This window comes from Homarus americanus, unplaced genomic scaffold (assembly GCF_018991925.1).
Source record: "Homarus americanus isolate GMGI-L3 unplaced genomic scaffold, GMGI_Hamer_2.0 scaffold11022, whole genome shotgun sequence".
Lineage (NCBI taxonomy): Eukaryota > Metazoa > Arthropoda > Malacostraca > Decapoda > Nephropidae > Homarus > Homarus americanus.
This window is the reverse complement of record NW_024737068.1, coordinates 8696986-8721698: the sequence shown is the minus strand read 5'-3', so window position 1 is coordinate 8721698 and position 24713 is coordinate 8696986. Positions and strand designations below refer to the sequence as shown.

Sequence of the window (24713 nt, the reverse complement as noted above, 5' to 3'; positions counted from 1 at the left end):
GAAATTTACTCCAAAGTATCATAAGATCATACGAGGCTGTGAGAGAAATATTATTCAATAATTTATGCATGGTATCTCAGCTGACAGCGGACGACTCTATTTGCTCAGTGTCCTGGTAGGCGGGATCTAACCTCCCAGCCAATCACGTGAGTCTATCTCAGAGTCAATTATCCAATCAGCGTTATCCTGGAAGGCAGATGGGTCTCGCTGATTGGTTGTCGGTACATTAAAGTGCTTCATCACGCTTTGACGGGATGCCAGGAATAAACCGTACATTGTGCTCCCAGTATCAGCGTAGCGGCCGTCGCACTAACCGCTTGTAATTGTGATAATTGTGTTGTGTGTGGAGGCAGTGAGTGAGACGTACTAGCATGCTGGACCAGGAACTACTAGCCAAGGGGGGACTGACGGAGGCGCAGCAGCAGCCACCCCCACCTCACCTCACCAACCCGTACTCGCAGTTCCAGCAATACCAGCAGAGTATGGCCGGCTACAACAACATGGGCTACGGTTTCCCCGCCATGTACGCCCAGAACGGCTACGGCTACCCACTTACGGGCTACCCACATGCCCCTAGCCCTCCCTCAGACGGTAAGCTGCGTGCGCGCGTGTGTGTGTGTGTGTGTGTGTGTCTGTGTCTGTGGCGCGGAGCAAGTCTTAACCCTTTACCGCTGCGACCACCCGCTGGGGATTGCTTCAGTTACCACCCCCACCCCTTTACCCCAACCATACATACCTACCTACCTTCCTACCTACCCTCCCCTCTGCCGCTTCCCTTACACCTCCGGAGGGTCAGAATCTCGAGTAGTTGAGGGAGGTGGAGGAGGTCTTCTTCCCGTGAGGGCGGCAGGCGGCGTCGCACCAGCAGCGCCGCCGTCTCCGCCACCCGCAGCGAGCGTCCGACAAAGCGACCCTCCCTCCCGCTGTAACTCACCCCTGCCACCCTCCGGTCCCTCAGCGGCGACCTGTGTTGCTATGTTGCAGACTATTGTTGTTGTAATGTATTCCTGTACCTCATTATCTTCCTCCTGTACATTTCTTCTTCCTGTGTCTTCCTCCTCCTATAATCTTCCTCCCTACCACCCTCCTCTCCCTCCCTCTATCCAATCTTCATCACCATTCTACTGTTTCCTCCTATCTTCCTCCCCCCCCCCCGGGCGCCTCCTCCTCATCGTCATTATAGTAACGGAATCATTATTATCATTATCCCCATTACGATAAGTGCATAATGACCGCACACACTCCAGTACCCCATCTCTTCCTCTTCCACGTGGGTTTGTTTACTAACTCCACCTGCTCATTAATGCCTCTGGCTCCCACACCTTTATTTACTACACATTTTACTCCATTCACAACGCTAATGACTTGTCTATTTTTAGGTGAAGGTAGTAAGTCAGTCGTATTGTAGAGGTGTGAGTTGTGATGGCTAGCGGGGTGGTCCCTTGTCTTCCTCCACTCGTCGTATCACCGTTTTCCATTTTTTATTTTATTGTTGTAACTGTTGTGTTTAGGTTAGGTGCATTGTTTGGATGATGCTGAAAACATTTAGCTGTGGTGATGTACTATAGCTTACAGTCTTCCGCTGGTGGATTAGGTTACCATATTCCACACCAGCTGACAGTTTGTTTTTAGCTGTCAGTCAGTTACTCTGTCGGTGTGTGGCTTAAGAGCGGCGGCTTACACTGTTACTCCTCCCGCTGGTGGTAGACTTCCATATATACATGATTTTCTCCAGCATCTGATCCACTCACTGTCAGGTCAAGAGGTAGTTCCTGGGTCACACAGCCACTGGCTCACTCATGGCCCTTGTCTGGAGATCTCGACGCAGTTTATTTGTTTTGTTCCGAGATACAAGGGCCGGCCAGTGTACCTGTACCGATTATTGTGGTTGTACTTATCTTTACTTGGTTATCATTATTTCACGCAAGAAAATACTGTTATTTAATAAAAGGAAGGTTATTATTATTGAGAGGCGCTACACGGAAACACTGCTCAAGTATATATAATCCTCACGTGGTTCTTGGAAATCGATAGATGGGCAACAGTGTTATATGTTACGCGCGATTTTGGAATCCTTTCTTAAAATAATGCGACAAAAACACACACACACACACATAACCTAAAGTAATGATCTTGGTTTATGTCTTGGTTAGGTTAGGTTTCGTTTAGTTAGTCGGTGTAGTGCTAATTTGTTGAGAATTCCATGATCGCGCAAAACGTCCATGCTACCTGAATGAGCGTCCCGGAGGTGGTATGAGAGCTCGGCGGGGTGCCTGCTGCAGGGTGCTAGAGGGCGCCCAGCTGAGCTCCTTAAAAGTATCCCGAGGCGTTGCCGCTCCAGGGGTGCTTACGAGGGCATCCTGCTGCAGGACTCCCAACGTGGGACTCATTGTACGTCGCTGGAGGTGATTAATGGGGTCATCCAGCAAGGTGTTGGTCTGCTGGCCGCCATCACGCTCCGGTGTTGGTCATTAAGTCTTCTTGGTGGGGAGAAGCTCACGCCGCATTGTCCGATGTTCTGGGTCTGTGTCGCTGTACATAACCTGGACACAGTGAAATACGTTTCTATCTTCGGTGACAGATTTCCTTGTGTACTCAAGCCTCTCTCATCCTTACTCTCAGTACACCGTCTCTCCCGTCAGTGATCATAAACAACGGCAAAAGACACAAAAAAAGCTTAGGAACTATAAATATTGACCTCTGAGTACTCCAGCTTAATTATAATTTACAATCCCGGACGCTTCGTGCTTCCAGTAATGGCCGAGTCCACACAGCTCCGTTCACACCTCAAAGGCCCAGACGCTATGCCGTATTTTATTATACCATGGCATCTGTCAATAACTAGCTTACCTGTTGTACCAAGCCAGCGTGTTTATGACCTGCTAACTGAACTGTGCCTATAAATTATAGTGAGAAATTGGCAATAAGAAACTTCGTACTGCCTCTGCTGGGTCTCAGATACACTGTGATCTTCATATTTTAATCCGTCCATTTAAGTTACTGCGGCCGATATTACACCTTCCGACTATATGAACTGGCTATGTTTTTTTAGTCAGAGAATGTCAGCGCGTTAATGATTCCCCGGCGTCATGGCAGAAAATCTCTCCTGTTTGCAAATAAGATCCAATTTTCTCGGTTGTTTACATGGCTCTCTGACCGAGGACATCGAGTCATCCTTTATGCATGAGATCCCGCCGCCGCTCTTAATACCAAGGGAATTTTTCAAACGGACTCAGTTCTTTCTCAACCCTTTTCATTCTCGTATATTAATTTTATTATTGATATTCCTGTAGCAGTACAACCACTTGTTAAGTCAACCAAGCTCTTTCACCTTGTTCACCTTGAAAGTCCATCCACTGGAGAGCCTTCAACGATCTCCGGCTGCCTGTGACGGCGTGACCCTTTCCCGCAGCAAGGCTAATTCTCTCTTCTCTTGCAGTGACGGAGAAGACGGAGGGAGGTGAGGTTCGTGTGACAGCCAAGGGCAAGAAGGTCAGGAAGCCTCGCACAATCTACTCATCTTTGCAGTTGCAGCAGCTTAACAAGATGTTCCAGAGGACGCAGTACCTCGCCCTGCCCGAGCGCGCTGAGCTGGCCGCCAAGCTCGGTCTTACGCAAACTCAGGTGAGGAGTGAAACGTTACAGTACTTTATATATCAGGTAAAGTAAGTGCTTGCTGAACTTATTGTAATTGAGAATGTTGACTCGCAGGTGAGGAGATGCTGTGAGTGTACTGTTGAAGGCGAGAAGCTATGGCGATGCTGTGCTAGTCTTTGTGTGGCTGTGACGCGCCAATGAGGTTTATTCCTAAGAGATGAAAAAGTTCAGCGCACAGTTATATAAATATTATTATCCGATGGAATTTCACTGTCTAAAAAAGACATTGCTGTAAAGGGTTTAAGTTAACTAAATTATTTAAAGCAGTTCTTAAAACAGTTTTTCATTGACTGAGAACATTCAGCTGTTATTTATTTTATTTGTATTTTTCATAAGAGACCGGAAAGATGGTATCCTATAATGACTGACGTTTTTTTCACTGGGACCTTTTGGTAATGTCATCGAAGTACCTTTGTGAGCGTTTAGGCCCACGCACCTCCAGGTATCAACACTGACGGAACACTCTCTTGGGCGTAAAGGAATCATCACTTGGATCACTCAGTATCGTTATATTTCTTAATATAATTTTGGAAAGCACGTGAAGATTAGGCATCCTATTTCACCTAATGATTAAACACCTTAAAGTCACCTGAATGAGGGTTAGGTTAGCGATAGGGTGGTTCATCTTAAGGTGAAATGTGCTGAGGTGCCTAATATTCACGTGATACTTTTTTCCTCGTCTAGATTATTTCAGTGAAGGAGACACGACTATTACCCGTGTCATCTGGAGGTGCGGTCTTGAGGCTTTTTGTTTATGGCTAGTTTAGGATTTTGTCGATATTCACCAGTGCTGACTTGTGGTCGCTTTAAGACTGTTGAAGGACCGCACTCAGCTGCAGCAATTTGTTCGCATAGACGGCATGAGGTGTGTCTAGGGCTCTTCACAAGTGTGCGCTGAGGGAGGGAGGGTGAAGGGGAGGAGCAGCTCGCCGCCCGCCATACTGGGAGTGAACGATAGGTCTCAGGTCTCCGATACGACGCCATATTGTGTACAGGCGACTATTACACGTTCTTTATATTATGGGGATTATGTATCCAACACGTATTGTACATTATATCGATTTAGTGTAACGGTTTATTTTTGTCTTTTCTTTCTCTTGTTTCATTATTTTTTATAAGTTGACTTTAGGATTTTTATACAAACAACTGGTGATTAAAAAAAAATGATAATTTAAAAATAATGCAAGAAGCTTTTTTTTCATTACTACTGAGATTATTTTTCCTTTTCTTCCTCTCGTTTTTATTCAATTTCCGGGAGTTCTTTTCCAGGACTGATAAGCGAATGACTAAAAAACAAAAGGTTTCGACTTTATACAAAATGGTTTAATATTTCCATTATTATTGCCATTTCTTCTTTCTCTTTCTCTACTTTTTAATCATTTTTCAAAGGCTGGTGGTTTCCAGGAATTACAACTGAGTGTCTGTAAAATGAAAGATTGGTTCCCTCGCCTCACCGGACCAGTTCCTGACATGGGTCTGTGTGCTCACGGGGCAGAAAAAAAAACTATTGATAATACTTTCACACTGAGGCTGTATAACAACACGTACACGCCAGCCTCACACTCACACACACACACACACGCACTCGTCTCCACCAACACCCAGTACCACCAACATGTCCAACATCACCACCACACACCCGTCTACACCACATCACTTCTACCACCATCAGTACCACCACCATCACTACTACCACCATCAGTACCACCACCATCACTACTACCACCATCAGTACCACCACCATCACTACCACCACCATCAGTACCACCACCATCACTACCACCACCATCAGTACCACCACCATCACTACTACCACCATCACTACTACCACCATCAGTACCACCACCATCACTACCACCGCCATCACTATCACTACCACCAACACTACTAACTCCACTACCACTATCACCAACACCTAATAGCAGTTGTGACAAGCTGGCAAGAACACCGCTAAAATTACATTAAAAAAAATAAGTTATTTTACTCTAATAAACACCACAACAACACTTAAAACCAACAACAACCATTACAACCACCAACAACCATTACAACCACTGCATCCTTTATAATGATATAATTGTACTACACATTATATATAGTTTCGGCTGAAGTATAACGGAAGATCGACTCTGAATTTACCTGAAGCGGCAGGTAGTCGTGGCCTCAGTGCCTTCGACGTTACGGTAGGCAAACACAAATCACTGAACTGTATTTTGATTTGTACATGAACGAATGACCCCTGAGCGATATATACTGTGACAGTGTTGAGTGGGATCGTTCCTACTGAAGTCAAACTGAATTCGGTGATGATTCGTGTTCAGTCTATCGAAAACCTCGGGAAGACTCCAACTATTTGACTCCTTTTAAGTGAATTCACCGCCGTTGTTTTTTTTCTTGTTAAATAAAAAAAATAGCAAAAACCCTAAAAAAAATAGTTAATAAGGACACGAGCCTGGGAGACCATAACCAGGGAACAACCACTACAACGAGTCATTTCAACTAACAACTACACTCACAACTAACAACTACACTCACAACTAACAATTATCACAACTATAACAACGACCACAAGATCAAATACCAAAGCGGCTAACAACTGCCAAACAACAATGATTATAACAACAAAACATCCATTTACAAGCAACAACCACAATCACTGGAGCTGACTACAACCAACAAGAATCATGCCAACTATAACCAGCTTTACAACGGACAGCGGCGCCGTACAGACAGTTGACTGCACTAGACACGCCACACCTCCGGCATGAGACAAAAAAACACACACACCTGAACTATATTACGGAGCTCACCAACGGCCCTGGTGATTTGTTTCAAGAAAAAATCTATATCATTCGATCTTTTTCTTTTATAAGGAATTGTAGAATATGTGGAGAGGGTGGGTGGCGGCGGCTACCAGCGCTGGTCGCCCGCTGATCCACTTTCCAATAACCTTGTGTTCACCATTACTGTTAACAGACAGCTACAGTGTGTTCATGTGTCAGCCACTCTTGGTATTTATGGTGTCGTACAGTGTTCACCCACGTATAATATATATATATATATATATATATATATATATATATATATATATATATATATGTGTGTGTGTGTTCAGGGTTCAGCACTTTTATTTCTAAATCATTGATTATGATTATTTTTTATTACTTTTATTATTGTTATTATTATTACAAACATACATTCGTATTCGTATATACATAAACGTTAATATATACATGTACGTATAATTTTCCCGCACATTTAACTTAAGAGCACATAAACATGTACATATTACATACAGAGTCCCAGACGACCTGTGCTGGCCGAGCCTCGCCTAACGTTCACTATGTGTCAGTCTCACCACCATAAATTATCTCTCACATTATAACTCGATCTAATGACAGCAACAAATGCACCTGGTACACATCTAATACCGAGAATTTTAATTAATCACAAGATACTAATTGGGTCATGAGGGGACTATTGGTACTGTGGCAGCCATGACGACAGCAATTTATCCTTTGCTGTGTTTCACTGTTTACACCACTTACTCCCGCCTGTCACCTCTCGGTCGCCGTCCTCATTAACCACGTCACCGAGACATTAACTGAACATCATGTTAATGTACTGTACACACCTACACCTTCCTCACTATTATTACATAAATCTCCCGTCCAGCAACTGTGTCTGTGCTGAAATATGGTTTCCTGCAGTAATTATGATGTATACACACACACACACACACACACACAGGTGCTCCCAGCTGTTCACTTCACCCTACCTCCAGTTGATGACTCCTGTACCTTAACTTCACCTAAACATGACCCGGATGTTAAGTTATGAACACTTGGGTCCCGGGATTAGATAACCAAGATTACTCGCACTATTTACTGTCTTGTGGCTTGAAGACACTGTGTATGGTAGGTACCGATGTGTTTTAATGACTGTGTGTACGTGTTGGTGTACAGATGTGCGCGTGTGTATGTGTGTGAACGGTTAGGTTAGGCAGGGGGCTCACGAAGGGGGGGAGGGGAGAAGGGGTGGAGGTAGCCAGCCATCTCACCTCCCATCCCAACAGCACCTTCTGTCTGTCTTGGCTAGCCACTTTCACCACTACTCCCCTGCTGCCTCCACCACCACTACCTGTACTACTACCCTCCACCACCACTATTACTACCCTCCACCACCACTATTACTACCCTCCACCACCACTATTACTACCCTCCACCACCACTATTACTACCCTCCACCACCACCACTACTAATACCCCCCACCACTACCTGTACCACTACCCTCCGTCACCACTACTACCCCCAACACCCATTATCTTTTAAACTATTGCCGTCACCATTCCCCACCACTACCCTCACGCTGTTTTCACCATCACCCTGACAGAGATCACCATCACCACCTCACCATCACCACCACCAGGTCAGGCTCTCACTTCCACTGATTATTTTCTGCCATGATAACACAAGTCTTGAGAATTGATATATTATGGTATCTCCTGAGGATTAGAGAGAGAGAGAGAGAGAGAGAGAGAGAGAGAGAGAGAGAGAGAGAACACATCTCCTCCCCAGTTCTCCCTCCATCTAATATTCAACCCCATACTCATTATCCTAAAAGGCACACAACCCCCCCCCCCAAGCAGCTTTAATCATTTAACAAACACAGTCAACAATGCTAAACACCTCAGAGTTGTGTGTGAGTGAGTGTGTGTGTGTGTGAGAGTAAGTGTGTGTGTGTGTGTGAGTAAGTGTGTGTGTGTGAGTAAGTGTGTGTGTGTGTGTGTGTGAGTAAGTGTGTGTGTGTGTGCCAATAGCTAACAATTCGACTGCCTTTTCTCGTCCACTCATCTTAGGCTCTAGAGAATCAGTGACTTTTTAAAACCCCCGATGTCTAATATCCAGCAGAAAATAATAAGCAGCTCATTATGGCATGGAATGAGGTCGTTTGTTAATTAATGGCCCGTTTTATTGTAAAAAGTAATTTGGTAATTAGGTGGAGGATTGTGTATCTTTTCCTCCGGTGAGATTAGCCTGTAATTAACGCATTACAGAGGGCGTGTGTGTGTGTGTGTGTGTTGCGCGCTGGCCATCCGCAGGAGAAATAAAAAATTAACTTCACTGTAATGCCTGGGACTTACCTGGCTGAGGGGGGGGGGGTGGCTACAGGGTTTTCGGGGTTTAACTGAAGATAAACCAGGACGAGAAGCTGGTGCCTGAAGGGTTTAGGTTTTAGATCACCTGAAGATTAGCCCCCCCTGATTAAACACCCCTAACGCTTCTTGGGTCAGGTTAGTGTGGCTATTCTTCAGGTGATTCGATGGTTCATAATGAGGGATTCCTAACTGGTCATTAGAGATTGATGTAAAATTCCTTCTATTGGTGGAATAACGGTGACGTACTCGACTCTTACCAATTTGATTCGGGTTCGGTTCTAACTTGAATAACATGAGAGAGAAGTGGTGTAATGTGTGATCTGACCCAATATGGCGGCGTGGTTTTTACTCCAGTTACTCCAGTTTCCTTTTATTCTGTGGAGTTTTAATTTGGAGATATTTAGCGAGTATACATTTTTTAGCTCCTCCACCTGTCCTAAAACGCTCACAGTATCCATCTAATTAGCTCTTGATCCGACTTGATAACTCATTGTTGTATTTGTCATTGGTGCTTATTAACTAATTACATTGTTATTAAACAGGGTGATTTAAAAGAAATTCAACGCTTTACCCTCGCTGTTTGTACCTATATAAGGGTTGATTTTTTATGAACCACTCTGTAACTGGTAATGGCGGAGCTCGAGTGAGTAACGAATTCCCCGGAGACAGATTCACAAAGGTTCTTAATGTAAATATTCCTCGTTAGTTAATGAACTGACTTAAGACACAAATACAAAATTAACATCCAAAAATGGCATGAAAATTATACCGAGACTCGACCTTAATTATATACGTCAACTTAACGGTAGACAAAGTTAAGGTACAAGATCTGTTATCATAATTGTGTCTCCTAACTGGTGTTAAGTGGACGTGTCTAATTAAGGTCGAGTCTCGGTATAATTTTCATGCCATTTTTGGATGTTAGTTTTGTATTTGTGTCTTAAGTCAGTTCATTAACTTACGAGGATTATTTACTTTAAGAACTTGTGTGAATTTAGATTAAGGTGTTATGGTTAGCGTATAGTTAACATCGTCTAATGTAACAGTATATCGTCTATCTAATTTATATACGGTCTGAAGACACTTAAAGACTCTACATTAAATTATCTTGAAAATGGCAACAGCTCAAAGTCGTTCGAAAGCTGAAATAACTTATCAACACTAACATCATCTTAAAGTCATCAGTACAATGAATAACCAATAACAAGATCATACAACTCAAGTGAGACGAGAAGACAAACGGGGGAACACAAACAGAGTGGGAGGCAGAGTGGAGCCTTTGTGAAGACCACCGCTTATGGACCTCCCTGTATACTCAACCTGGGGGAGTTGACTTCCTAATTATTTTTTCACTTATTTGCCCTGAGCCGAGATCTTCATTACGACACGGACCGCCCACAGGGACGCGGACCCAGCTACTGCCACAACCTCCTTAATGAATTGTGAAACCTTCGGCCTACCCGTCGACGCCCCCGACCGCCTGGAGGAGGGAAGACCCTGTGTGGTCGTGGGTGGGGTGGCGGTGGTCGGCGGCCATTGTGAGTGGGGTGGCGGTGGTCGGCGGCCATTGTGAGCACTGGAAGATGAGTGGGGGGGGGGGGTGAAGTCTTGTGGGACGTGAACGGGATTTTTTGTTTGAGGAAAGGAAGTTCCATGTAATATAAAACGGGGTGAGTGTTGGGCGGTAGTCCTTGTAAGCTCTGGAAGGAGGGAAATGGATGAGTCTTGTGGGACGTGGTCAGGATATTTTGAGGAAAGGAAGTTCCTGTGTGGCATGGAAATGACATGATATTGAAGGAGAGCTTAATGTGGAAAGGGCGTTTATTTAGGACCCCCAGAAACATGGAGCGGGTGGAAATACCTTGTCAAACATGGAAAGGGTGTGCGTGTGTGAGGGGCGGGGAGATAAATAAGAAAAGAGTGATAAACAAACCTTGTGTATCGTAGAGAATAACCGCGAGTAGTGTGAGAGTAGAGGCGAGTGAGTGGAGGTGAGGGAGTTGGTGTGTGAGTGGAGGTGAGGGAGTTGGTGTGTGAGTGGAGGCGAGTGAGTGAGGGAGTTGGTGTGTGAGTGGAGGTGAGGGAGTTGGTGTGTGAGTGGAGGCGAGTGAGTGAGGGAGTTGGTGTGTGAGTGGAGGCGAGGGAGAGAGGGTGGGAAATAAGGGAGACATTTCCATTAAAAAGTTCTCAGAAATATGTTTGTTTGTCATGTTGTTTGGAAATAGGGGAACACACACAGCCAAACCTTCGTGACTTGTTTGAATACCAACTGATTGAGATCTAAACCAAACAAAACAAATTGATATCATCTTTTTATATTTTACACAATTCGTCCGAGGATTAGGAGACCAAACAAAAACATTTCTTTGGTTATCTGATTGTATCTGATTAGCACGAATGGGGGATGAAATCGGATTTTAGAGCCCGTATACCCATAACTGATTGGAAGATGGGGAGAATAGAGAAAAAAAACACCCAACTTATAATGGGATTTTCCTCAATGACTGGGGAGAATGGGGAGAAACATCAATTATCCAAGGAGTGTTTGTCCGTGGCTAGTGAGGAAGACTGTCTGGCCTGACGTCTGCTGTGCTGGTTTCTGTAATGCATTCGTTACGGAGGGCGAGGGAGGGTGACTGTGTGGCCCCATAACGGAGATTACCGATGTCTAGTGGGAGGTAAACAAGGAATAAAGATGTAGATACTCAGAAGATGGAAATGAGAATGCTACCGGATGTTGATAATAATAACAAATAATGATAAAAGATAGGAGAGAGAGAGAGAGAGATAAGAATGAGGTGTAAATAAAAAGATGAAGGAAGTAAAATGGTCACTGCGAGAAAATTGATAATTTAAGTAGACAGATAAAAAAATAGATAATTGGGTAGATAATGAAGAATAACGACAATGCCATAAAAAATAGAAAGAGACTTAGTAAAATATATATATATCCAAGAGATACAGATAGATAATAATGAAAAGAAATTTGATAAAAGGGACACTGAAGAGGTGGACAGCTTAAACACATAAAGAGGCGTAACGAAAGAGGAGATTGAGAAGCACAAAGAGAACACTAATAACAGCGGAAGAGTAACAATACAGACAGCATGACGGAGAATAATAAGAGACACATAAATGATGGTAGGAGATAGACGAGAGAGAATGATAATCTAAGGAGAATGATGAATAGAGAGAATTAATCGTGTATGAAAGTGGAATATAATAACGAAGGAGATAGAAAATAAATTGTTATATCTATAGGAATGATATAAGCGGTCGGATATATAAAGAAATATGATAAATGTTATAGTATTGATGAATAAGTGATTAAGCTAGAGGCAGGGAAGGAGTGGGTAGGTGGATTAGCTAGACTCATAGAGGGAGGTAGGGAGCTCCCCCATCCACACACAACATCCATTCGATACTTACGATACACACACACACACACACACACACTCACTCTGGTCAGTGTATTCACCTCCCTTCATTACGTCACACACACACCTTTGTTTTGGTAACCGGTTGCCATGTCGTGATTTAAAATGTCATTAGGTGGGTTTTGTCTCGTGTTTCCCTTACTATAATTGTTTTCAGATGCAGCGACACGCCGTGACTGCGTTTCTTTCAATACAATTACCAAATGAATCTTCCGTGTTTTTTTTCTGAAATTACCGTCGTGTTGATAAGAATTTTTTTTATTTATTTTTATAATAATTATTCTGAATTTCACTTATTTTTATCCAGGAATTTTTGTTTTCTTGATAATTAGGAAATTAATGTTTTTACGGAGTTTATTAAATATTACGTTATGTGTAAATATTTCTCATATTTTTTTAATGTTTATATAATTCTGTACTGATGTATATTTTTTTCCGGACGGGGGAAGAAATAAATATTGTTAATTTTATTTAATATCAAGTTGATAAATCTTCCTCGGTCGTTAACAATTAATGCACACACACTTATTTTTCTCATTAAACTGACTAAAAAATATAAACTCAATCTTTACTTTTGGTGTTTGTCAGTCGTGTGTGAAAGTTTTCTCAGGTGTTTGTGATTACTAAATGAAAATAAATTAGGGAGGGAGTCGTGAATATATTTGACGACCTGAAGGATATGGTCGTGGTGGTAGACATGAGGGAAGAGGTCGTCGTGGTGATAGACATGAGGGAAGGCGGTGGTGGTAGACATGAAGGAAGGCGGTCGTGGTGGTGGTGGTAGACATGAAGGAAGGAGGTCGTGGTGGTGGTAGACATGAAGGCAGGCGGTGGTGGTAGACATGAGGGAAGGAAGTCGTCGTGGTAGTAGACATGAGGGAAGGAAGTCGTCGTGGTGATAGACATGAGGGAAGGAGGTCGTCGTGGTGGTGGTGGTAGACATGAGGGAAGGAAGTCGTCGTGGTGATAGACATGAAGGAAGGCGGTCGTCGTGGTGGTGGTGGTAGACATGAGGGAAGGAGGTCGTGGTGGTGGTAGACATGAGGGAAGGAGGTCGTGGTGGTGGTGGTGGTAGACTTGTCCCAAAGCTCATGTCACACTTGGTCCGAGAGCCGCTGCCAATGTTTCCTATTCTCCCTTGTAATTGCATTCTTTATTTTTTTTGCAATTGGGTTCGTCTTCATTGCAACATTATTCTTCTTACCTAAACATCATTCCTGGACGTACAACCTTGCAACATCAATTCTGCCTCTGTAATTACCTCTGACCTTGCAATATCAACTCTGCATCACCATCTCTACCCTTACAATATCAACCTTATCTTCGTTATCTCCTACATCAACTCTACTTCAATTCTATTTTTGCAATCTCAACACTCCCTTGCAACACCAGCCTTACATCACCAAGATTAACTTTACATTTGCAATATCAACACTGACATTAACCCAGCCCCTTAAAACATCATTCCTGCCCACCCAACATCATTTCTTACCTTGCAACATTAACATTGTCTTTGCAACATTCATTCCCAGACTTTCCATAATTACGACATCATTCTTCCTCTCCCCCCACACCACCCTTTCCCCCCATCCCTCCTCATCCTCCCCTTTCCCCTACTCCAACCCCCACTCTTCCCCTATCTCAACCCCTTCCCATCTCCCCCTTCCCCAACCCCTCCCCTTCCTCCCCCAGGGGCCACTGTTTCGCGACGATATCATTAAGATTATTAAGTTTAGGAAAAGTAATCGCAATTATGTGTGCCACAGTGGCTGCTGACGGGGCGGCCATCACTCCAACCTTTGTGGAGGCGACGCGGGGAGCTGGAGAATTTATTAGCACTCCATTGAACGAGGAAAATTCCCTGCCACGCTTTAAAGACTGAGAAAGATTCGCTCAGATTCGCACCCAGGGATGAGTGGGTTAGCGTGGGAGAGGGGATTGGTGTGGGAGAGGGAAGGAGAGTGGATTGGTGTGGGAGAGGGAAGGAGAGTGGATTGGTGTGGGAGAGGGAAGGATAGTGGATTGATGTGGGAGAGGGAAGGATAGTGGATTGATGTGGGAGAGGGAAGGAGAGTGGATTGATGTGGGAGAGGGAGGAAGGATGGGTGTGTGAGGAAAGGGAGGAAAGGTGTGTGTGTGTGTGTGTACGAAGGGGAGGAGTAGGTGTGTGGAAGACGGGGGAGGGGAGGTAGGAGTGAGGGAGAGTTATTGATGATGGTTGTAATGTGAGGGTGGTCGCTGTTTGAGTTATTTCTTGGTTGCGTGGACAATAGACTTTTGGTTGCATGGATTACAATAGACGTTGACTTTTGGTTGCGTGGACTACAAGGCGCTGACTTTTGGTTGCGTGGATTACAATAGACGTTGACTTTTGGTTGCGTGGACTACAAGGCGTTGACTTTTGGTTGCGTGGACTACAATAGGCGTTGTAATAAAGAGTTTAATAGAAGAGAGCGTTGCGGACGACGTGGGTGGCTTCTGAGGTCAGCCCTGTGGCGTGTGGTGAGGTGGTGGTGGGGGTAGTGGTGGGAGGTTGTTGTGTGGTAGGGGTTATGGTGTAGTGGTTACAGTAGTAGGTGTGTGTGTTGGTCTAACCTGAGAGAAATGCGTTGCGGTAGGTTGAATACGGAGGGATGGTTCTCAAGGGTAGACGTAGGGGATAGTTGTGGGTGTTGGGGAGAAGTGTAGGGAGTGAAGGTGGGGAGCGTAGTGTTGGGGAGGAGTTGTAGGGAGTGAAGGTGGGGAGCATAGTGTTGGGGAGAAGTTGTGAGGATGTAGGGAGTCAAGGTGGGGAGGGAAAGGAGTATCTTTATAATAGGTTGCAAGGTGGATTAATGGTGGACGAGGGAGAGAACAGGCTGGCGGTAGCTGAGGCGGCAAGAGGTTAAAAGTCCATCACTAACTACAACTCACATCACCGGCGGAGACGAGAGAGAGGGGATGAAAACAAGCGATCAATGATAAAGGAGGAGTGGTCAAAAGATGATAAAGTCATGACACAGTAAAAGAGAGAATGAAGGACTCGGGGGAGGCCTTTCATACATATGTAAACAGGTCCGCTAACCACCCAGGTAATGTGTTATATTGAGAGAGGCTGATGGCGGACCCTTGGTGAGAGGGGCGTGTGAGAAGGGCCGTCTCGATCTGCCTGTGGGATGGGGTGCTGGTGATGGTGTCCCGTTGAGAGGGGTGGTGATGGGTTCCCCGATGAGAGGGGCGTGTGAGAGGGGGGGGCCTGGTGATGGGTTCCCCGGTGAGAGGGGCGGTGAAGGGTCCCACTGACAGGAAGGTACACGGCCGCTGACACCTGGGATGGGAAGCCATAAAGACGGGTCTGAGTGAGTGTGTGTCCTTGTGGTGGCCGCCAGTCTATTAAGCACTGAGGAGAAGAGAGAAATGAACCTAATAGATAATAAATTAGGTAAGGTCAGTAGGGGGCTGCCGTGTCAACAACTGATGGATGGGAATAATGAAGAGGGTGGTACTGATGATGATAGTGAATTATGTAGGTGGGGGAAACAAGATAAGGAAGATGGTGATGGTGAAGAGGATTGTATAAAATGATGATCACTTCAGTTGAGGGAAGTAATGTGATAAAGATGTGTTTTTCGTGAATATTAGATGAAAAAGGACATTAGTTCTTTATCGTGCAAGGCTGACTACATCACTAACGTCTGTCACACAAGTAACGTACTCAGAGGTAACTAACGACTGTCATAATCGTTACTAGATACACTGATTAACGGGTAACATAGCATTAAAAATAAGGAAACGAAATACTAACCATTAGAAAATTTTACCTGGTGACGAAGATTATAATTACCAGAGAAGGAATTAAAAAAAGCAAACATTTGACCATCAGAAACCGAGTTACTTATCAGAAAACCATCAGATAACGAAGTACTAACCATTAGATAGCCTTACCTTAAAAACAAAACACAATCGACACAACAACATCCAACCACCAGCGTATATTAACTAACACAGCGTTAAGTAAAGGTGACTGACACGAAACTACACACGCCATTAATTCTCTCCAACACACCACAGCCACCCACCCAGCCGTCACCGTCACCACCACTTCTACCACAGCCACCCACCCAGCCGTCACCACCACCACCCAGCGAGCCACCACCACCACCATCAAGCAAAGGGGCTGAAGAGTGATGGAGGAGGCGGGGGTCGAACACAGGGGACTCCCATTGAAGGAGAGCCGCCTTGTTTGACATTTAGTTTGTCAGAGTATCTTAATGCCTTTTACGGTCACAATGGAATATTGGTCAGTCACCTATCACCCACCCCCTACCTGCCACCTCAAACCGCTTACCCTACCTACCACCTACTACCCCAATCCTCCTCTCCTACCTACCACCTCAAAACATCCCTACCCCACCTACCACCTCCAAACCCCCTACCACACCTCCCCCCCTAAAGAGGATGGGGCATAAACCTCTTGGGTCTTCTTTCAACTTGCCGACTCAAGGCTGGAGGCTCAATTTACGACTCTTGTAATCCAGGCTGACCTCGACTGAATTATGGAAGAAATAGTCGATGTAAGTTTATGTTAACACGGCGGGAAAAAAATAAGATGAGAGAAGCAGTGAAGCGATGGAGTGATGGTAGTGAAGAGATGCAATGAAGGAGTGAAGCGGTGGAGTGATGGTAGTGAAGAGATGCAATGAAAGAGTGAAGCGATGGAGTGATGGTAGTGAAGAGATGCAATGAAGGAGTGAAGCGGTGGAGTGATGGTAGTGAAGAGATGCAATGAAAGAGTGAAGCGATGGAGTGATGGTAGTGAAGAGATGCAATGAAGGAGTGAAGCGATGGAGTGATGGTAGTGAAGAGATGCAATGAAGGAGTGAAGAGAAGAAGTGAAGTTGCGAATCGGGGAATTAAATTCTTTGAAGTGAGGCATGGAACCTGAAAGTGAGGTATTGAAGTGAAGCATGAAGTGAACCTGCAAAGGAGAAAACCAGTGAAGAAGCGGTGAAGTGTAGTGAAGCAACGAGTCGGGTAGTGTTGGCAGTGGTTCAGTTTATCAACATTATCGACGTACACACAAGAGAGCGGTGATATATGAGCCAAAATAGCGTCTCCTCTCCATAATTATATAGAGTCGTGTGTCTAGTTATATACGTCAACTGAAAATTTGTTTTTTATATATTATAGGTGTCATGATATACGGAACTATTCAGTGCACTTAACGATACAAAACTTCTTTACTATCTATGAAAAATATATTGACTATTTGGGGGACGAATTCCAGCAGAGAATAACACACACACAGTCTGGTACTACCTTTCCCTCCCTCAGCAGGCCTATACGCAGGTAAGGTAGTGGGGTGTAGGGAGGTATAAGGAGGGCAGGTAATATATGCTGCTGCCCCTGTGTTTCCAGGCCTCACCTCCCTAATTTCATATGCGGAACAGTAGCTTAAGAGTTTAAAAAGACTTGCAGAGGACCAAGAATTCCCGGCCGAGCAGAGAATGCCCGCGTATGCAAATAGCTATCAGGTCCTTGGTCCAACCCCGCCCCCTCCACTCCCTGGCTGTGACCCCGCGGCTACGACTCATTCTCTCTGTTCTACCTTTTATTTCGTGGTTTATTTCGTGTCTCTCCAGTCCAGCTTTTACAATGAAATAACACGTAGTTCTTCACCACTAGACAGGATGTTAAGTCTAGCGTTACCTATACCTGGGAGTCGCTGTGTGTGTGTGATTACATTTTTCGACTATTAGTTATGGTGGTTCAATTGATGTTACATAAGTTTAGGGATATTTTTTTTTTTTTTTAGAATTCCTTTAACCAGAAACTCTTGGTAAACTTAAGGGACTATCCTACGTGATTGAGGTGCCTAGGAGAGTTGCAGAGGGAGGGAGGGATGACGGTGAAATCAGTGTTTTCAGTCGACGGTAATATTCTTCACAACTGAGGCTATGTAAGTCTTGGATGATCGCAGGAAATGTGCACCAGAGTTTCGTCGCAACTTTACGGGATATATATATTTTTTTACGTGAGAGAGATGCCTGACGTACAGCTGTAGAAGGGAAGCGGATCGTGGCCTAGCCGCCCGTTGCCGCCTGCAGGAAATAACCCGCGTCGAGAGTGTGGCAAACCTGCATACGCTGTCTCAACACCACCAACACCCAGACACACCACCTCCTCCTCCCTCACGCGCCCACACCTCTCTCCACAGCTCTAGGGAATTCCTTCGTTTGCGTCATAATCCCAGGATAGGACGTTCAGGGGTAGGTGAGTGGGTAGGAGGCACAGGTCTTGTCCTCGGAGTGTGTCTGGTGAGGGAGGGTCGGTGGGACGTTGGTAGGTCTGGTTTCGGCGGAGGGAGGGGCGGGGCCTGACAGACTCGCTGAAGGATAAATGGCCACAGAAACAAAAGGCGACCGAACTGCGTCTCTGACCGCCCGCCTTGAGGGTCTCTCTCTCAACATACCTGCTCAGTGTGTTACCCTCAACACAGCTGGCCGTGTTAGCGACCGTGAAAGCGGGAAAATCGCAAACTTTCTCTCTCCTCCTCCGTTGTAGACCAGAGTGGGTTGGCCGCTGCTCACTCGTCTGTGTGTGTGTTGCACCCCCACCTGTCACAAAACACACAGAGAAAGAGAGAGGGAGATAACTGCCGTACCATAACACACAACTTGTTTTACCCCGTGAACAAGTAGTACAACAATTTTCTGTCGTAGTTAACTTTGTAATTACTCTTCTGTGTCTTATTTATCGAGTTAGTCTTCTCCCCTTCCTTTATTCTCGTTTCCTTGGCCTCTTGGTGTTTCTTCTTCATCTGTCTCTCACACACACCATTCTTCCTACCTGCCCATACCCCCCCTTCACCTGTCCGTCACTGACCTTCCTGTTTACGATCTCACACAATTACTACTACCACCACCCTACTATAACTACAACCACCAGTGTTGTAACTACTATTCCTATACCACCACCACTGCACTCACCACCACAACTACCACTGGAAAACACTACCACCACAATCACTACCACGTCTCCACCACCCTGTACACCAAGTGGTCGTGTGGAGGGGCTATGTTTACACTTTGAAGTTCCCTATTGTGGAAGTATGATATAAAGATGAGATTACGCACTAGTCAGCCAGAGTCGTGAGAACAGGCTTTATTTATGACGTCTGGACGGGGAAGGTGTGAGTGGGTAACTATTTTATTGACTGTCTACCATGGGTTGTCGCATCTCGAGCCGCGGTTGGGTTTATAATGGTTTTATTTAGGTTTTATGATAGTGACGCGGTTTTTTTTTTTTTTGCTTGGTCGTCAATGGTAAATGTGGTGTTTTAAATGTGTGGGGGTTTTCATGGTAATTTAGGTCATGAGTGATTGATATTGTGGGTTTGTTTTGAGTGGTTTGTTTTATATTATTATTTGGTTTTAATGCGTACTGGTTTATATGTCATTATACGCAAGAGGTATTAACGTATATTGAATTTTTAGTACACACACACACATACACACACTATTCTCCCCCGGTCTCTCCGCCACACGCCTACAGGTGGGGGACAGGAGGAGAGGGACGGGGTACCAGGCCAGGTAGTGTGTCGAGCGCACTATCTACCCTTGTATCGGGCTGGTATCACGGGTGGTATCGGCCGACCTGTCACCCTCGCCACGTATCAACTAGTCCCATCTTGACTTAGCACTTGGTAGCCCTTAAAACAGGAGGCGTTGAGTCAGACCCGTTTTGGGGGGGTGAGGGAAGACACGCCCCTCATTTGTTTACCTGTTTTGACGTGTGTGGAGATCTGTGGGTGTGTGGGGGGCATGTGGAGGCGTGAGTGTGTAGGATAACATGTGGAAGTTACCATGTGGAGGTGTATTAAATAGTCAGTCATTGGCAGCATACAACCACACATGACAAAACAACATCCATCAGTCAGGTCAAGAAAGGCAAGTACAGTGAGGTTAGGTTAGGTAGCCCAAAATGTATAGGCGTTTGATGGCTCCAAATCACCTGTCTACCCCTCCTCTCCTCATCATCCCTCTCCCCTCCCCTCTCTTCACTCCCGTTCCTCCACCATCCCCTCTCATTAATGTTACCTCTTAGAAAAACCCTTCAATTTAATCATGGATGGTAAGCTCAAAGGTGTGTCTTCGGTCACTAGGAAGATTTATTATACATATATGTGTATGTATAAATGTATAGTGGATTGGCATTTATGTATAGATAATTCAGTATATTGTCACGTCTTTATTGTTCAGGGTGACAGTCAACCCCGACCTCACACACACACACATTACCCCCTCACCCTCCCTTACCCCCTATTTAACACCCTTAGCATTCCCTTAGCCCCTTCACCTCTTTCCTTTCGGTCTTAAGGAAATATTAATAACAACAACAATAAATTTATACCACATTTACAACTTTTCTTCTGGAAGCTGAGTGGGGTTTAACCTCAGCACTCATACACTAAACTGCTGAGCAAACAACAGACAATAATACTGAGTACACAGAGCGCTGAGTTGTATACACAGAGATGTATACTGAGCATACACACGAGAGAATTGAGTACAAGAGAGGTGTTTGTGTCCTTTGTAGATAAGTGACAACACCTGGATGATGATGTCAGGTGTAGTGACTGCCAAGTGATGTGTTACTTTATACCTGGAGATGCAATGTACAGTAAATAATGATGGCGATAATAATAAAATAATAATACTATAATAATAATAATAATGTAATAATAAAAATAATAATAATAGCAGCAATAATAATAGTAATAATAATAATAACGCAATAATAATAATGAAATAATAATAATACAATAGTAATATAATAATAATAATATAATAATGATAATGCTGTAATAATAATAATAATGTAATAATAATAATACTGTATTAATAAAGTACCTACACTGCTGACATCACTTCTGTCTTATGGTAAAATAAAGGGATCGCTTAGGTCCTCACAGATAAAAATCACAATACATGGTGTTGACACGTGTGGGGACAGCTGAGCTAACTAGTGAATTACGGGGGTTGACGGCAGTGTTCCCAGAGCGTGTAACTGGTCGGCGCAGCGTCGGGACAAACAACAGTTAGTGCCCCCAGGACCAACGCCTGAGGAAGCGTTGACAGCGGCGCCACACAAGTGTAACGTGGGAACTGGCCAGTGCTTCATCATTATATATTCCTCTACCTGACTTGTGGGCCTCAGGTAGCTTCTCCAGGTAGTTCTGCTCCCCCTTCCCCTGTGTAGGACTACCCTCCTCCCCACTCTTCCCTCTGAAGACTGGGTGTCCACCAGATGTCCCCAGGGGCGTCCCCAGCCGCTAATCTCTCGACCCTGGGGCGTGTCTGGGTACGGCTTAAGTTCTCAGCGCACCAGAAGCTCTAAATCCACAATAGGGATTACTGAGAGGAGGATATATATATATATATATATATATATATGGAAGGACTGGTCAGTATTATATGTTTCTAAGGTAGCCACACTATTGTATACATTCATATATTAACATATATTTCAAGATACAGTATTTATACTCGTATGTAGGATGGCAAATATGTATGTATATTGTTTATCTTTATTGTAAATTATTGTTATATATCGGCATTACTTCCTTGGGATTACCTGAAGAATCTGCAACCTAGCTTATTACACCTAAACACTATTTGGTGGGACGAGGTTAGGTTAGAGTGGTTAATCTTCGGGTGAAAGAAGCTGGGTTGCAGATTATTCAAGTTATCCCATATTTATCAGTACACTATTTTGTTCGTTATTTCCGACAGTCCAGAACTAACGTGTCTCTGTCTTATGTTGCAGGTTAAGATCTGGTTCCAGAACCGCCGGTCCAAGTACAAGAAGCTGTACAAGGCGGCCCAGAACGGCCAGCTGCCGGGTGTGGACGCGTCTGAGATCGCTGCCGACTTGGGGGCCAACCTGTCGCAGATGGTCTCCAATGGGCCCGAGTCCCCCAGCTCCCCGACGCCCACGGACCACGGTCATGATCAGCCGCCCCCGTCCGTAGGCCCTGACGGCGGCCCACTTTCTCCCCCACCCGACGATCGCCCACAGTCGCAGCCTCCCACGGTGTCCAGCCACGGAGAGATGACGTCCCCCATGATGACCGCCCCTCGTGACATGATGGTGTCCCCCCCAGCCCACCCGTCCAAGGAGATGATGGCCATGAACCAAGCTATGGCGGCCTGCGAGCAGCGACGGGACCAGGCCATGATGCCCCCACATCACCAGTGGGACCCCGCCCACTACATGTCCTACTGGAACCACTACGGGGACATGGCCGCCCACCAGATGAATCATCAGATCATGACCTAAGCTCCCTGTCAGAGCTCCGGCAAGCGCCACCCGCATGACCTGTGAGGTCACATCCCCTTTCCTTGGCCTTCCCGGCACGCTTATGAGGTAAAACTCAGCGTGGAGGGAAAGGACTGTAATGTCTTGTGATAACAGCGGCGACTTCCCATCATGAGAAGCTAAAGCATATGTCTGTTGTTACCTGAGGGGGCTGCGCCACCCCTTAGTCCGCGTACTATACCTGCAGGACAACTCCCACATGGCGACCCCCTCTCCCTTCCCCAGCCGACCTCCTCGTGTCAGCCTCTCCTGGACCCCGAAACAGCGTCCCCCCACAACTCTCTCCACACCCCCACACCGCGTCTGCCACGCCTCCGCGGCTGAGGCGGCCATCCCTAACATTCCAGGGTGACGTCCTCGCGTGTGTGTGTGCACCAGTATATGAGGTATAGCTGTGTCTGCCACGCGTCTCCCAGCTGGTCCCTAGCTGACCCTAGCTGGCCTTACGTGATCCCAGCTGACCCCGTATGATCCAACATACCTCACGTGCGCTCCAGGTGACTTCACGTGACACCAGTTAACTCCTTGTGACCTCAGCTGTCCTCACGTGAACCCAGCAAAATCCACATGTGCGACCCAGCTGTCTACACGTGACCTAGATAACCTCACGTGACCTCAACAAGTTCCAGGCGACGCATTTGACCCCACTTGGTGCCCCAGTTAAAGCCAGGGTGGTGATGCCTCTGTTGACCCTTACATGGTGACCTCAATTTATACCCCCAGGTGCCCTAGTTAAGGACTCCAGGCGGTGCCACTGTTATATAAATGACCCCCCCCCCCCAAAGGTGCCCTTGGTGTTCGGACATTAAAAGAAGAGGCGAGAAGACCTCTTTGTTATAACGTTATGACGTATGGTTAGCGTGTAAATGATTATGTGACCACTTCTCCTCTTGACTCCCCCCATAATAATGCATGTTGTATCAATGTCTGTGTGCAATAAACTCCTGATCAGTCGTGTACTCCTGTGGTTAGAACGTGTTAGTGTGTTTCATAAGGCGAATATCAACCCCAACCCTCAACCCCTTCAACCATCAAACCCCAATCATTCCAAATTCCTCCAATCATTCCAACCTCTTCAACCATCAACCCCTCCAAACTCCTTACCCCAAATCATTCCAACCACTTCAACTATCACCCCCCACCCCCTCCAATCATGCCAACCCCCCAAAAATCCTTAGCGCCTCCAAACCACTCCCTCACTCGTGCCAGTCATTCTGTTGAACCTCAATGACGATGTTGGATCAATTTTGGTCCTCCGAGACGATTTCAGAGGGAAGGAGAATTTTTGGGGGTCTTTCCATTTCCCTTCCCTTCCCACCGTCTCATCCCCATTTTCTTCCCTGTTTCTCTTCCTCTCCTCCTTACAAATATCTTGTTTTTCATCCCTTTCTTCCCTCCACTCCTGTCCTGTCCTTCATCAACCCCCTCTCCCTTCTCATCCTTCCTTCCTTCCTTCCTTCCATCTTCCCTCCCTTTATGTGAGATCAACACTTACTCGGACACCAGATTAAATAAATATTTTGTACCTTGTATTACCAATCCCAGGTTTTTTTTTTAAGTTTTTTGAATCTTTTAATATAATTACCTGATAGAATTTTTTTTTTCGAGTTTTTTTTTAATAGCAAGGCTTCGAGTTGACCTGTTTGTTGAGTCGAACAGCGAACGAATCTTTCTGATATATTTTTTACTTTCTATTTATTATATTCAATTGATCTAACAGCGAAGGATGTCTTAATCTCTGTATATACTGTAACATATGTATGTGTAAATAAACGCTGTATAACTTAAACCATTTGTTGTGTGTATAGTCTGTGTATACCTATTATGGCTGGGGAGGGGGGGGGGTGAGAGATAGATCAAAGGTACTGAGTTGTCTCCTTATTTACTCATATAAATATGGATACATATTCATACATGTACTGTATATATAGATATTTATATTCATACACACACACACACACACACACACACACACAGAAACGGGGGTTCACAAACAAGCACGCATAAAACGAATTAGCAGACACAAACACGCAAAACACAGATGCAATTTCATTCCCAACTCACAGACTCAAGCACATATGTACAAAGCTAAGACGGAAAG

At 45.1% G+C, this 24713-nt stretch overlaps 1 protein-coding gene across 1 annotated transcript; it reads left to right on the top strand.

Annotated features, from left to right (window-relative positions):
- The first annotated feature begins 265 nt into the window (after positions 1 to 265).
- LOC121872935 (homeotic protein distal-less-like) lies at positions 266 to 24401 on the top strand. Its single transcript, XM_042376070.1, has 3 exons — positions 266 to 591; positions 3440 to 3624; positions 22061 to 24401. Exons 1-3 carry the CDS (start codon positions 372 to 374, stop codon positions 22571 to 22573), a joined length of 918 nt encoding a protein of 305 aa, XP_042232004.1. The 5' UTR covers positions 266 to 371; the 3' UTR covers positions 22574 to 24401.
- Positions 24402 to 24713: the final 312 nt, after the last annotated feature.

Excerpts from the sequence above, each read along its gene's own strand:
- LOC121872935 (XM_042376070.1), top strand. The coding sequence starts at position 372 with ATGCTGGACCAGGAACTACTAGCCAAGGGGGGACTGACGGAGGCGCAG. Across the intron at positions 592-3,439 it reads CCCTAGCCCTCCCTCAGACG|TGACGGAGAAGACGGAGGGA; the intron begins GTAAGCTGCGTG and ends CTTCTCTTGCAG. Across the intron at positions 3,625-22,060 it reads TCGGTCTTACGCAAACTCAG|GTTAAGATCTGGTTCCAGAA; the intron begins GTGAGGAGTGAA and ends CTTATGTTGCAG.